The sequence below is a fragment of the Cydia strobilella genome, chromosome 4, assembly GCF_947568885.1.
Source record: "Cydia strobilella chromosome 4, ilCydStro3.1, whole genome shotgun sequence".
Taxonomy (NCBI): Eukaryota; Metazoa; Arthropoda; class Insecta; order Lepidoptera; family Tortricidae; genus Cydia; species Cydia strobilella.
This window is the reverse complement of record NC_086044.1, coordinates 9,138,061-9,154,158: the sequence shown is the minus strand read 5'-3', so window position 1 is coordinate 9,154,158 and position 16,098 is coordinate 9,138,061. Positions and strand designations below refer to the sequence as shown.

General features: G+C 36.6%; 2 protein-coding genes across 2 annotated transcripts in view; both read left to right on the top strand.

Annotated features, from left to right (window-relative positions):
- Window positions 1-610: 610 nt before the first annotated feature.
- LOC134741148 (retinol-binding protein pinta-like) lies at window positions 611-5,032 on the top strand. Its single transcript, XM_063673919.1, has 7 exons — window positions 611-863; window positions 1,008-1,164; window positions 1,374-1,503; window positions 1,595-1,726; window positions 2,016-2,126; window positions 2,202-2,307; window positions 4,798-5,032. Exons 1-7 carry the CDS (start codon window positions 725-727, stop codon window positions 4,947-4,949), a joined length of 927 nt encoding a protein of 308 aa, XP_063529989.1. The 5' UTR covers window positions 611-724; the 3' UTR covers window positions 4,950-5,032.
- Window positions 5,033-9,295: 4,263 nt separating this feature from the next.
- The window catches only part of LOC134740905 (uncharacterized), a 29,945-nt gene continuing 23,142 nt past the window's right edge, over window positions 9,296-16,098 (top strand). The window contains exons 1-5 of the mRNA XM_063673559.1: window positions 9,296-9,473; window positions 10,332-10,488; window positions 10,775-10,904; window positions 11,336-11,467; window positions 12,018-12,128. Of these exons, the coding sequence (XP_063529629.1) occupies window positions 9,335-9,473; window positions 10,332-10,488; window positions 10,775-10,904; window positions 11,336-11,467; window positions 12,018-12,128 (669 nt within the window). The 5' untranslated portion in view covers window positions 9,296-9,334. The remainder of the gene's footprint in view (window positions 9,474-10,331; window positions 10,489-10,774; window positions 10,905-11,335; window positions 11,468-12,017; window positions 12,129-16,098) is intronic.

Genomic DNA, 16,098 nt, shown 5'->3' with positions numbered 1-16,098 from the left:
ATAAAATGCGTTTTTCCCCGCTTGTTTTAAAGGATATAAGACGGCTTTCCGAGCTAGTGAGGGGAAAAGTTACTTTCATAATGTAGACAAGAAATGAGGTCTGTTATAAACATAAAACTGAAAACTAATAGAATTATATACAGTTTAGTTTAGCTTTTATTAAATATGATGACACAGATTTCTTTTTAGTCTGCCCTTGCCTTAACCACCAGTGTCACCAGTTTGCATTTATTTTAAGTGGGTTATAAAACTTATTAAACATGATTTTCGTTATAAAACTTATAAAATCTTACAAAACCAAAAAATGCCTATTAAAAGCAAGAATATCAAGTTTACATACGGGGTCATATCATTGGGGGGTTAAAGCATTATATGGAAGCGAAATGTGGACCAAGCGGCAACGAAATCTTCGAAATGCTTTGCTGGTGGCGGATGGATTCGATTAGCTGGAAGGAGAAGAAATCCAATAAAGAGCTTGATATGGTTAAAGAGAAAAGGTGCCTTTTGAAAACTATTGAGAATACTATTATAGAATATACAATTCATATCAGTAGGTATCTTTATACTAGTCGTATTTTATATCGATAATAGTACCTAATTAAGCATTAAGTCACCGTTATCGTGTACTTAAACACACAATGACAGATAAATGAGAGATATCAGATTACCGTGCTAGATATCCTACAAATTAAGTTTATTCGATTCTGAAAGTTAATTCAGCAATATGTCTGTGCGACCTTTGCCTCCATTGCTTGCGGAAAAGGCTCGAAAAGAGCTTAATGAAGATCCTCAGAGGCTACCCAATGACTTACAACATATAAAGGATTGGATAGCCAAGCAGCCGCATCTTAAAGCAAGAACCGGTAAATATTATTACACAATAATAATAATTTTTAAATTAAAGAGTAAAGTTGTTGACGCTGACAGTGTTAAAAATGTTTTTTTTTTTACTTACATACATTAATCTCGAATAGGTTTACTGACGCGTGTACGTTGTTTATCTCTAGACGATCAATGGCTGACTACATTTTTACGAGCATGCAAATTTAGTTTGGAACGGGTAAAAGAAAAAATTGACTTGTACTATTCGGTTCGTACTACGGCACCAGATTTCTTTCAGCTTACGCCAAAAAACCCGCGATTTTGGGAAATTTTGGAGACTGGGTAAGTTCATTACATAGTTAGTACCTAAAAGCTTTTAAATATAGAGTACGTATTCGTGTATAAAAATCTAAACGTATATAATAGAATCAGTACTGTCTCTTGCGCATTTCAATAAAATAAACAATATCTACAGTAAGAAAGCAATTGATTAAAGATAAGATTTACATTTATATTTGTTTAGAGATAGAGGATACTTTTGATTTTGACAGGTCTTTTCTTCCTTTGCCACAAGTTGCCGCTCCTGGTTCTCCTAAGGTATCAATTATCAGACCGGGAAGATATGATCCCGACAAATTCACAATATCAGAAGTGTTGTCAGTTTCGAATACGATAGAAAAGGTAATGGGCATAGTCGTATTAAAAGAAGGTTAATTTAGTAGGGTCGACTTGACCTTACATAATTTGGTGCATATTTGATGTTATTTTGTAGATTATGTATTTGGAAGATGATGATGCTGTCGTATCAGGGGTGATGGCCGTGATTGACTTAGAAGGAGTTACTATGGGACATTTCTTACAAATGACCCCACTACAAATGAAAAAGATTACGGTTGTGGGCCAGGTAATATTTTATAATATGTATATTTTATACATATCGTCAAAAAGAATGTATTTCAAAGTTATTTCGTGTTACCGCGACGGCAAGACGAAATAACTTTGAAATACATTAAAATGATGACGTTTCAAGAAAGTATACTGTAGAGTTGCCACATGCCGTGAGGGACAGAACGTACGCAATGCGACGAAATGCGCTTTCTCTGTTCCTCATTTCCGCTCCGCTTGACTCTCATAATAATTTTACCGATACCTCCCTTATTGTATTATGTATAACTTTATGTAACATTATGTAGGATGCGACACCATTTCGTATGAAAGGAGTTCACTATTTGAATACGCCAACAGGATTTGAAACTATTTTTAACGCAATGAAAGCACTCCTCAATGAAAAAAATAAAAGCAGAGTAAGTGATTATGAGTAATTAACTATGAATAACAATTGACCAAGGATTTTTAAAGTAATATACTGAATTTTTCAGTTATATGTTCATAATAAAAACTATGAGGCGATGTACGAACATATCCCAAAACATATGTTAACAGCGGAGTATGGTGGTAACGCGGGAACTGAAAAGGACATTACAGGTACGTGCGTATGTATAGGTATATGTTCTCATTAAAATCCGTTTCAAGTTTAACACTTCCCCATTTGAGTTTCCCAGTTAAACCAGTTTTCCTAAATGTCTTAACTGAAAACTGTCTACAACTGAAGGGTACACGAAAAGAACATGTCTAGTCACTTTGACAACATTTTGAATTATCGCGGTTTGAAAGGAACGATGTGGGTAATTAACCATATTATTTTCGTGTATAGGTCGTTTTAAAGTGAGACAAAAACGAGTTATATTTATAATTGCAGCGGTAACAGAAATTTTAACTAATAGTTCATTAAGGGCTCTACATTTTGAGATTAAAATCTTCATTTTCCAAAAAAAGTGACTAGACATGTTCTTTCCGTTTAACCTTCAACTGTTCCGACTAAGGAGCTTGCTTCGTCGTAATGACTCAAAAGCTTCTTTTCGGTGCCTGATTTAACTGATAAACCCGTGTGTAATTTTTTTTCATTTTTCTATCAATCTAAAAACAACATAGGTACCTATGGAGTTAGTCATAAACGCGTTACTGGCCTTAATTAGCTATATAGGAATCGTTTGTCTTTATCTGTCACTTTGACTATGTATTTGTAAGAAAGGGATTTATTTATTTATTTATCGTATGGCATTACAGTTACTGGATTTAAATTAAATACTAATCTAAAGATTGAGGTTTGCACTCTTCAAATACTCGAAAGAAAGGGATAAAACCCAAGCAAGCTGTACCCGCACCTATTTCATTATTTACACAAACAAATTGCTGCACAATGTTTAGATAAATACTTACCTAATACTAGCTCCTTTATACCTAAGATGGACTAATTACCTACCTAACGTAATGAAATATATTCATTTGTATTTGTATAAAACATAATTTAACTAAACCTGAATTGAAGGATCTCCCACTAAAATAATATTAGTAGGAACGTTTTTTTTTTCGCTTAGGCAGTTTTGGATGATGATGTATGATAGGTCGATTTTGTACCTACTCGTATTATTTTAATATATTCATATTCATGATATTTGGTACAAAAAAATGTGACGTTATTGTACGATATATGCGACTATTTTATGTAAGAGGTATTACTTTTCCGATTATCAATAAATATGTTTGTTCTTTTAGAATAGTACATTATGATACAAGTGTGCTAAGTTGGTCATTACACACGAGGCGATATTGTGCGCGCGAGCTGTAAGCGAGCGCGCAATAAGAAAGCCGATGTGTGTAATGACCAATGCACACGCGTTTCATACGACGTTTTTCAACACACTTGCGAGAAAAAAAAGAAACTTTCATATTAATCAAATTTTAATAGTTAAAACAGTTAGTATTGTGTGTTTCATCTGTCATACTCGTACTGCCGGCCGGCCCTCGTTCGCCCCGGCCGCGGGCGGCGCGGCGGGCGGGCCGGCCGGGCCGCGCACTGCGCAGGCGATCGGGCGCGCCCGTGCCCGCCAGTCCGACTAATTAAAGAAGGCTCCCTTTCCATGCATATTATTGGCAATCAGTTTGGCTTAACTCAGTCGGGTAATATAATGAAAAAGCATGAGTGGAATAATACACTGAAAGAGCACGCGTGTTTAATATCTAGGATTATGAGCCAAAAATCGGTGGAATAAAAACGTCGTTTTGAGCAAGTGTGTTGAAAATTATATTACACCCGTAGCCAGGCGTGGCTCACTCCGCGATTTCGTCGCGTCGCTATTAGTACATGCGGCCCACACCAATTTTGGTGTCTAGCCATAGTAGTTGCCGCGCACCACTAAGGAACGGACGCCTGCTCGCGCTTGCGCCACCTTGCGGTCATATCTGTCGTAATAGACGCGTTTTGTTAGAGATATGGATGGTATAGAAAGGATGCCAATCTCTTATGGCAGAATTGTTGCAAAAGTGACTGCTTTCAGCTTTAAATAATAGTTCCTAATCTCTCCGGTAGCGCTAGTTAGGGTCTGGGCCATGAGTATAACATGAACCAACAAATAACCCGACCAATTTACGTAGGTTGATTTTGGTAGTATTTCGGTGTATGGTGGCGCCGCCTAATTACTGTTTTTTGATGGACACTTTTCATACATAGATATTTGGCTCTTTTATATAGTCTCCATGGTTAGAGAGTGAAACTTCTGTACCTAGTACCACAGATTATATAATAGTGCTAGTACTATTATTTATTCTGTGCCGTAGGCCGTAGCACTGAAATACCAACCGAAAAAAGGTATTTTTTTTCGGAAAACGACAGTAATTTGTAGAACTCATTGTTTAAAAGAGCTACGATGATTAATTATAAATGATGACTCACGTTAGACCGGGCCGTGACCGGGCCGGAGCTTCCGGCGCTTACTTTTCTATGGCATGACAGGCGATCACGTGATGCTTTCCATAGAAAACGAAGCGCCGGAAGCTCCGGCCCGGTCACGGCCCGGTCTAACGTGAGTCATCCTTAATACGTAACTTGTCACTAAAATAATAAACATTTTGCAGATTACTGGAAGAAGAAGGTCCAGGAATATAGTGAATGGTTAGAAGAAGATATGCAGTATCGTACTAACGAATCCAAGAGGGCCGGAAAACCAAAAACAGCTGAAAGTATGTTCGGCGCTGAGGGTTCCTTCCGGCAACTTCAATTTGACTGATTGGAAAATACTCTTAAATCTATTTCTCTTTCTCTCTCTCTCTCATTGTCATTCTTTATTCCTATCTGATGGTGAGGTCTACCTTCCTTATGTTCTCTTTCTATATTACTTTTGCATATGTAGAATTAATTCCGTTTTGAATAAATACTGTTTATACATACCATGACAAGAGATTAATCAACAAAAAGGTATATAACTGATGTTTTTAACCGACTTCAAGATTTCAAAAGGAGGAGGTTATCAATTTCAATTTCAATTATTTATTTATAAAATAATAATTTTACACGTCACATTTTCAAATTTACAATTATAATTTATATTCCATATACAACAATAATTAGTATTAATTATAGTAGGTATTTATAGCTAATTATATCACTTGAGCCTGAGTCCGAGTATGAATGTCACATGAATACAAAAATACAAATACAAAAAAAATTATTGCCAGAAAACATTGTTAACAAATTTTTCACAGTGACTCTGACACTAGGCTGAGCCTGTCCTGCCGAGTCCCTTACAAAGATTTACAGATAGCAACACGCATGCAACAGGAAAAATAATTAATAGTATTTTCAAGTATACATATTTATCCGGATGAGGTTTAAATTATATTATATTTGAATAATCGAGAGCAATTCAAAAATTATAGATAAAATTACACTATGTCAAGATATTGTGAAGCAAATAAATTACATTATGTCAACATATTGGGTGGATTACAACATTTACAACTAGTTAGTTAATAAATAAATGTCAGAATCAAATAATGGTTCTTAAAATATTTTCAGTGTCATGGTAGCTCAACGTAGTTAGCCAGTTCTTAATTTTAAATTCGGCCTTATAAGGAGTGCACTTTTGAATTTGGCAGTTTTTCACGATAATGTTGTATATATTAGGATGACTGAAGTTTTTAAACCGTCTAGCGAATCTGGTTTTGATTTTTGACCTAGGCAGAGCAGGAAATGCTACTAGAAAAGTGGGTTAGGTGGGTGATTGGGTTTTGAACTGCGATTCTCACAGAACAGAACTGCTATCAGAAAAGTAGGTTAGGTTAGAGCTGTGACCCTTACAGAAACGAAATGCTATCAGAAAAGTAGGTTAGGTTAGGTTAGAACTGCGACCCTTACAAAAACGAAATGCTACTAGAAAAGTGGGTGGTTTTACCTCCTTTTCTACACAATTAGGCAAAAGATGCGGTCTTTTTCATTTCATTGTCTGGAATCTAAGAGTGCACCATCAACAATAAGTGAACTTTCAGCGGCCCCCAATGAAGTCGGTTTTTTTTCTTAAAAATTATTTATTTCCGCAAACATGGCGGAGGAGCTACAGACCTAGGCAGCCCAACCAGCACTCTGAAGGCGTTGTTGTACACCACTCGTAGAGCGTTATACGATTTTTGGGTATAGCTGACCCAAAGGCTACCTGAGTAAAAGGATGAACAAAACGCCTTAAACAAAGTTATTTTTACCGCTTTTGAACATCTAGCAAACCTTCGGGCCAGCATATTCGCCCTTACGCACAACGCTCTCCGTTCCCTCTACATGTCCTCATCGTCCTTTAAGTCGTCGGTAACAATATGCCCTAAGTATTTAAACCTATAGACTCTCTCGAGAGCGATCCCGTTGAGTCGAACTGGGGGCACATGTGAGGGGCATTTGTTACCGGACTAAAAAACCATTACCTCACTCTTTTTACCAAAGGCTTTCTTCGTCTTTTTATTAAAGGCATACATATAGTGATTTTAGTATTTTCATCAACAAATCAAGCATTTACATTTAAAAAAGTGACATTTGATGAAGTGGAACTGCTGATGATGATCAGAACGGAACTCTTCAATGACGCATAGTTCACGTTTGGCGATTTGTCCTTTTCGTTATGATTGGTAAGCAAGTTAGGTTTTCAAGACACATTTTTGTAAAGCTCGAGTTCTGATGATGGGATCCATGAGGAATCGAGGGAACTCCTCAAATGTGAATGGCATACATATAGTGATTTTTGTATTTTCATCAACAAATCCAGCATTTCCATTTAAAAAGGTGACATTTGATGAAGTGCAGCTGCTGATGATGATCAGAAATATCAGAATGGAACTCTTTAACGACGCATAGTTCACGTTTGGCGATTTGTCTTCTTTTTTATGTTAGTTAAGCAAGTTACGTTTTCAAGACACATGTTTGTCAAGCTCGAGGTCTGATTATGGGATCCATAAGGAACCGAGGGAACTCCTCAAATGTGAAAGGCATACATATTACATATAGTGATTTTTGTATTTTTATCAAAAATCCAGCATTTACATAAAAAAGTGACATTTGATGAAGTACAACTGCTGATGATGATCAGAATGGAACTCTTCAACGACACATAGTTCAAGTTTGGCGATTTATTCTCTTCGTTATGGACCCAGACCCAAACCTGGACCTGGACTTTTTTTTGAACTGCGATCCTCACAGAACCGAACTGCTATCAGAAAAGAGGGTTAGGTTAGGTTAGAACTGTGACCCTTACAGAAACGAAATGCTATCAGAACATTGGGTTAGGTTAGGTTAGAACTATGACCCTTAGAGAAACGAAATGCTACTAGAAACGTGGGTGGTTTTACCTCCTTTTAGTTAGGCAAAAGATGCTGTCTTTTTCATATTGTCTGGAGTGCACCATCAACAATAAGTGACCTTTCAACGGCATCCCCCATTGAAGTCGGTATTTTTTTCTTAAAAATTATATTTAAGTGCTTTTTGTTATTTTAATGAAAAAATAGTTGTAGTTATAGTCTGCATCTTCTCGAAAATGATTTTTACACTTAAGATGGTAATCTGTTACAACCATTGCCAAACATAAATAATTTCACCACACCAACACAAGGAAAATATAACTAACTGTAAAATATCAAACATAATCAAAGCAATTCGATTGAAAATGACTGTTATGAAATATTTATCATTTAAAAGTCAATTCTACCAGCAAACACTACACTTTGCCTCACATGTGGATATTTTTTTTATTAGTTTTGAACAATCAAGAGAGCCTTTACCAGGTGCTGTGGTGAAAAAGTCAATTGTAGTCGAAAATCGACTTACAGCTTTTGTTTCTCCTGTGACGGATTTTCAAAACTAAGCCGAGACCTACTTTAAGACCATTATGTAACCATATTACTGCGAAAAAACTATTTGTATTTGTATTTGAGATATAAAGGCCAAGGAAAATAACACAGAGAGGAAGCGCTGGTGGCCTAGCGGTAAGAGCGTGCGACTTGCAATCCGAAGGTCGCGGGTTCAAACCCCGGCTGTTACCAATGAGTTTTTCGGAACTTATGTACGAAATACCATTTGATATTTACCAGTCGCTTTTCGGTGAAGGAAAACATCGTGAGGAAACCGGACTAATCCCAACAAGGCCTAGTTTTCCCTTTGGGTCGGAAGGTCAGATGGCAGTCGCATTCGTCAAAACTAGTGCCTACGCCAATTCTTGGGATTAGTTGCCAAGCGGACCCCAGGCTCCCATGAGCCGTGGCAAAATGCCGGGACAACGCGAGGTAGATGAAGATGAGGAAATTAACACAGAGACAATACTTGCGTTTAATCAACATCACACGGCCCCTTTATTTTTTGGTCAATTTATATATCGAGAATTTGGGCCCTTAGATTGTTTTGTAAAATTATTGGGTTCAAATTGTGACGACGCGTGACGCAACATTTTCAGATTTTCAATAATCCTAGCAAACAATTGAATATAACTTACCCCAAAATAGTTTATTTTCAAAATATAATTGAGTACTGCACATTCTAAGTACTCCCATGTATGTACCGTAAAATGGGGTGAGTAGGGTTCGCGGGGAGAGTTGGGTTATGAATGGGGAGAGAAGGTATGAAAGGGGGCTGAGATGGGTTTTTAGGGCTACTGCTAGAAAAATAATGTATTCCAATTTAAAACGGAGCTATACTCATAATAAAAAAACGATCCAACAATCTTCCAAAATCTCACCCCAATTACGAGGGACTACGGGGTGATGTGGTTTTACCTGTTTATCGTCAAAGTTATGAAATGGAACTACCCAAAATAAAATAAAAACTAAAATACAAACGTCCGCAACACTTATTATATACACCATTCAGTTTGCATATGTAAAAATAAAATGTTATCGAGGTTTGAATGTCAGTTTTGCTTTTACGCACCCCATTTTACGGTATATTTATAAAAAGTATTAGGGTAGCCGTTGAAGACTTATAATTAAAAAATGCCTAGGTATTGAATACAATTAACAAATCTGATGATAACACGTAGTCCGGAGTTAAAAAGCGATATATTATCAGAAAAATACTAATCAGTGTGATAATATTAATGTGGGGGATTTATAATAATTGGGCCCAAATGTTAATCTGCTTTGAACGATGCCTGTTCGACCTTTGTCTCCGGTATTGGCGGAAAAAGCACGTTTGGAACTAAACGAAGATCCCACAAAACTTGAAGGTGGAATACAATATCTCAAGGAATGGATTGCTAAGCAGCCACACTTACGCGCCAGAACCGGTGAGTTCGGATTATGATAATGAAGTTGATAATAATATCTATTTTTTAATGTTATAAAATATATTTACATACAAGATATATACAGTGGTACTACGTAAACGAAATTAATAACTAGCTTAAATCTAAAATAGGCCCTTGAGGCATTGTACCAAGGATGCTGGCGGCATTTCCCCGCTGTATCGCAATGCTGATACGTTGTGCGAGAAAGCCGCCAGCTCTTCGGTCACCAGTTACGTCAACCAGACGCTTCGCGATTTCTGCAAACAACTTATGCGCAATTTTTTAATTTTTTTATTGTGTTTAATAATATTCCATAAAAAAATGTCGTCAATGTCTGGAAAGCAACACCTACTCATTTATATTCATAATACAATTTTACTTTTTTATTATCAAATATTAAAATCTAACACAAACACGTACATATAAAACTAAACAAAAACACTAAAACTAACTAGAAAATATACATTATCTACACTAAGTATAAACCCCATTCCGACCCCTACTTGAAATAGTTTGAATATAGGTTTAATTCGTTTTCGTACAGAGAAAGTTTAATAGTAGAGATAAAACATTTTTCAAATGTGCGCCCCTCTCCTGAGCACCTGTAGCCCTACAACTACAGCTAACATAATCTTATAGTCCAGCTAGTAGAGGATGCCTTATGCTTATGGCATTAAGTCCGTCCTTTGTACGATAATTATTTACGATTTTCTTTTGTGCAATAATGATTAAATAAAATAAATAATAGAAAAATAGACGAAACATGGCAAGTTACCCATAAGTTTTTTGCTTGTAATTGTAACGATTTAAGTATTGGTGAATATTTATGTAGTATAGTTTTACATCTATGTTTTTAAGATGATCAATGGTTGGCTACATTTTTGAGAGGATGCAAATTTAGTCTTGAGCGAGCGAAAGAGAAAATTGATCTAAATTACTCTTTGAGGAGCACTGCCCCCGAACTTTATAGTATTAACCACAAAAATCCCAAGTTTAAGGAGATTTTGAATTTAGGGTAAGTACTTTCGTATTAATTATTGAGCCTCGTAACTTCCAAGATCGTCTGCCTAGTTTCTTTTTTTTGTTTTAAAGTATGTACATGATTTGCTTTTGTCTTTGCAACATTATGCAACGTACCTATTCATTCATGAGACATTACTGTTCTTTTTAATCAGGAATATTTTTAAAATGCTTCGAAGTGGATTGGATTAGGTACATTTAATTAGATTATGTGACCCCGAATGACAATTGTAGGTACTAACCTGTCAATAATGTTAATACTTTTGTGTATTCCGTTTCAGCCCCAGTCTCGTTTTACCCAAATCACTGAACCCCACAGATCCAAGAGTAGTATTAATTAGGCCCGGTGCATACGATCCTGCCAAATATTCTCTTACTGATGTTATGTCAGTTATGGGTATTATAATGCGGGTAGGTAGCCATATCTTCTTCTTCTTAAGGGTTCTTTTGTGGTGACCGTTCCGACTGAACGTCTAGCGACCTTCACCAAGTAGGAGTTTTGGTCGAAGGGTGTCAAGTTTCAGCGGTTCCGCGGCCGGCTCCCTGGCCTGACACAGCGGGGTTGCGAAATGTATCGCAGCGCAGCCATAGTGTTCGTTTTAGTTTTTAAGATATATTGTATAATGTGTATGCTAGTTTTAAGGTATTATCTATAGTTATTGAAAAATATTTAAGATAAAGCGAGCGCGTAGTGCGAGAGAAACGCCTCCGTTTCAGCTTGGTAAAAATGCTTTCGTATGCTTTTTTTCAACCGATTATATAATTATAAATATGGCGGAGCCATGGAGGTTCATGAGATGTACAGCTCGCAGAGCCTCTAGTTATCGTTATCTTATTTCCAGATAATGTATGTAGAAGACGATGCGTTTGTGGTGTGCGGCGGGGTAAATATAATGGATCTACAGGGAGCGACTATGGCTCACGTTGCACAGGCCTCGGCGGCTATGATGAAGAAAATGGCTGTCATTGGCCAGGTAACGCGTCATTGGTTTTAGATTTACAGAGATCTTCAGAATGAGAAAAAAAATACAGCAGCTTGTGATTCAAAAAACGAATATATTTTTGTGAAAATAATTGAGAGTAGGTACTTATAAAAAAATCCTATGAAAAATAGACACCAAAGTAGAGACCATCGGTGATCGTGATCTTTTTTCTGCACCTTTTTTTTCGGACGGAGTGGGAATGCACTTACGCACGGTGTGTGGGACTCGGCGCTCCTTTTTAATATCCTTTTTAATAGGGGGGGGGGGGAGAATTTGGCCCTACCCACTAAACCCACTCCGGCGTTTCACCCTCTTTGCCGTTCGTGAGGGCGCACTGGGATCGATAACATCGTTTTCTTACTTACTTTTTCTTGGTATCTCTAAATCAGCTAGCCAATCCTAAGTGTCTATCACAACCAGTGGAAGAACAGAGATATTTAATATATTAAAAGTTAGATAACGAAGATAAACATAGTTAACTAGACAATGCATATAAAGAGAGAGTACTCGTAAATTAATTGTGTGCACTGTTTAATTTCAGGATGCTGCTCCTATTCGTATGAAAGGTTCTCATTATTTAAACTTGCCCCCGGGATTCGAAACTATACTCAACATCGGTAAATCATTCCTCAACGAAAAGAACAGAAACAGGGTGCGTAAACCTACTACAATTGCGATATTGATATTTTACGTGTGGTAAGGTAAGGTTTCCAAAAACCGGCCAAAATTATCGTCAGTGAATAAATAATATACACTATAGCACGGGCCTTCAACTTTATACAATACAAAAAAACCGAGGTTTCCGTACCTTAATAGGATATTAAAAAGGTACTTATACAATCAAATAGTACATTATTGTCGAGGCTCGGAAGTAGCTACTTGCTGGCTGAGGATTCGTTTTAAACGGACGACCTTGGGAGTCCGTTTAATTGAATCCGAAGCCAGCAAGTAGCCTTCCAGCCGAGTCATATATAGTGCTTTTCTCAAAAATGTTGCAATAAATGCAAATATAATAGAAATATTTTACCGAAGCAACGTTCTTATGTATATATTTTCACAGAAAAAAGTAAAAAGATTTGCTTTGCCGCCGTTTTATTTTTTTTATTAAAAATGGAAGTGTATTTTTCTGCTGAAAATACGCCAACCTATTTGAGACACCTAAATAGTCGCGGTACCAACATTATAATAATAAGTACTGATCATCTGTTTGGCTGTTTAATGGACCTATGCCTTCATTTGATATGGTCACTTCAACTTTTAAAAAGTTTGCAACTCGACAAATAATGGAATTTGTATGCAACATTGCAGTCCCGAAATCGAGACTGCAATGTTTTTAACTTTTTAATTTTTGACTGACCATAAACTACGCACTTCGCGACCTACTTTTTAACCGGCAACGTCGACTTTGCCGTCCATTTTTGAGAAAAGGGCGTTTACACGCGGCACTTCCGTCCTTTAAATAAGAAGACATTAAGTTTTTGGGATAACTCATTAATGGCTCAAGTGATCACTGATAATAGTTACAGGACAGTTCATTAGTTACAGGACTTTTTTCGAAACCTTCGAGTTGTTTTTAGACCTATCGTATGATATGATGTTACACATGTACATGACTTCTAGTTACATTTACACGTATGGAGTGCCCCCCTATAATTATAATTTTTTTTAAATTTGACGTCTAAAATAAATAGCGACACAATAGTATTTTATACAATCGTGATATAATTGCTTTTCAGTCGAGTACCGTGTTTAAGCAACGAAGCTTGCTGAGTTCCTTAAGTAAGGTACGAGATTGAAAAGCTTGATTATATAACTATTGTATACAATACTTTTTCTTCGAGACAAAAAAATAATACTTTTAACTAGTAGAATCATATAGGTAAACAAACCAAAAGTATACAGCTAAGATACGCGAGCTGCCGCAGCCCGAGATACCTTCATACTCGTACGCGCCCCGGCCGCCGGGGCGCGTACGAGTATGAAGCTAAGAGGTTTTCGTAGGGTATGGATGTTGCTATATGTCAAGGGTGTCACATGTGCGTTTCTGACGTATGAAGCAATTGTTTCTACTACAACATAAAATGAAATGTTTTTGTTAAAGCAGATGCGACGCAGCAGCGTGTTTAAGTAGGATAATTTGCATTGAATCGAGTCTCCTTAAACAAGAAATATTTTATCGAAATGTATGAAGTTCTAGTTTCAAAAATTTTATAATTGACTAAACCGTATCGATAAAGTTCTTATGCTTGTGTCGGAAGTGCCATATACTATCCAACGTTGAAAAGAGTAAGGTTGTAGTCATGGAGACTATATAAAGGAGCCAAATATGTTGTATCGTCGATATGTTGAACATATGTTCAAAGTTAACATATGTTCAACATATCGACGATATTGTGAACCGTGCCTATAAGAACCTGGGGTTCGTGTTTCGCGTCTGTGGTGAATTTGAGGATGTCGGATGCATCAAAGTAGTATACTATGCCTATGTCCGAAGCGTCCTTGAATACGCTAGCTGCGTTTGGTCTCCCCAGTATATAATTCATAAAGAAAAAATAGAAAAAATTCAGAGCTCCTTCTTGCGCCACCTAGGCTTCCGTATTAGGCAATGGGATACCGACTACGAGTCCAGATGTATTTGTCACCGCTTTTTGAGTCTCCAGAATAGAAGAGTATTCGTAGACATCACTGCACTATATGATATACTCTCAGGTCGCATTGACAGTCCTTCTTTGCTGTCGGAGATCAATTTCTCAGTGCCATCTATTAGAACGCGTAATTCCGAGCGCTGCCTGTTTAGTCTATCCAGAGTTCATACCAACTATGCTCAAAATTCGCCCATAAATCGTATTCTAAAACTTTATAATAAACAATTTAGTAGTATCGACTTGTTCGACTGCACAAAATCAACTTTAAAAAAACGAGTTCAGTCACTGCTACTGAAATCTAAAAATAACGACAATTGACGAAATCTAACTAGGTAAATAATTATACACCTTAATCTTTCCGTCTTCCATTACACACTCAGTCATAGTCACATACACACACACACGAACACGCACACACAATCACTCAAAAAACACTCGTACACATGTTATGCAAGCCATATCTAGTTTGTATAGAATGCTTTTTTACTCCCTTCTTTTTTTTGTGTTTCCACTTAGTTATTGCATGTTAATTGTACTTTTGTGGACATCTGTTATTGGCTATGTTTTCTGTTCACTATGATTTGTATTAATTTTTGTATTGCTGTTGATGCCCCAAATAAATAAAATAAAAATAAAAATAAATCTCTATGTTTGAAAAGTGTCCATCAAAAAACAGTAATTAGGCGGCGCCACCATACACCGAAATACTACCAAAAACAACCTACGTAATTTGGTCGGGTTATTTGTTGCCTTATATGGTTCATGTTATACTCATGTCCCAGAGCCTAACTAGCGCAACCGGAGCTTAGACAGACGGACGGACAGATGGACGAACGGACATGACGAAACTATAAAGGTTCTTATTTCGTCATTTTGGCTACGGAACCCTAACCTAGCTAAGCAACGAGTGGGGTGTAGAAATCTTAAAATAATGTAAACCAAAAAACCACTTACTCGGCCGTTTCACTAATGATAAAAATTCATAGATACACAATGTTGTATTGTACCTAACGACCGAGTCACGTGGTTTCTTTCTTTAAATTCTTTATATACTGAATGAGATTGACTATTATGGTTAATAGTTGCGTTTTCGTTTCAGTTACACGTGCACAACAAAGATTTCGAATCGCTGTATAAGCACGTGCCTCGAGAGGTTCTACCAACGGAGTACGGAGGAGACGGAGGCACTTTCCAGGAGATTATAGGTTAGCAGGCAATTATAGGTTGTGGTTTTCTATCAACCACAGCTACGTTTGATTTTTTCCGATTTTTTATTGAAGTAATATAAGAGTTAGGAGCATTTAAAAATGTGTATGAAATCTGTTTTTCGGTCCTAATTTTCACCATAATCAAACCATAATTCTAATAAAGTCAAACGTAGGGACATAGCTATGGTTAAAATACATCCATACGCAATTATGTAATAGTTATTTGTTATACAAGGGTGCAAAGTTGTATTTTACCCGCGAGTGTGGAATTGAAACACGAGCAGTAAAATACATTTGCACCCGTGTGTAACACAAAACTTTTCACCTCACTATAGCGAAGAAAGTGCAACATCCACAGGCGTTAGATCATCTTCATCACCAGTGATTCCAGAATCACTAATTTTTTTACGATATTATAACAAAAAACTCTGGAAATTCTGTATTTTTACGTGAGAAGTTTTAAGTAAAAAAATTGTTGACAATGTTGGCATTTCTGACGTATGAAATGTCAGTGATGCGTTTTGAAATTGCATCGACTCAACTTGTGCGTTCAGAATTATATTTAACATCATTATTAAAAAACAAACGTTTCTTATGGAACTTTTTAAGGTTTATGACATAAAATCATTAAATAAAGCTAAATTTGGTATTTTTATTAGATTCTCAAACCATTTGTTTAATGATAATTAATATCGAACGAATCATTATTATGAGCGTTTTACGTTTTGTTATCTGTCAAGCTCCATCCAAGGTCAAATTACTTTCCCCA

Coding starts and splice junctions, on each gene's coding strand:
- LOC134741148 (XM_063673919.1), top strand. CDS start 725: ATGTCTGTGCGACCTTTGCCTCCATTGCTTGCGGAAAAGGCTCGAAAA. Junction 1,165..1,373: donor TGGGAAATTTTGGAGACTGG/GTAAGTTCATTA, acceptor TGATTTTGACAG/GTCTTTTCTTCCTTTGCCAC. Junction 1,504..1,594: donor TTTCGAATACGATAGAAAAG/GTAATGGGCATA, acceptor GTTATTTTGTAG/ATTATGTATTTGGAAGATGA.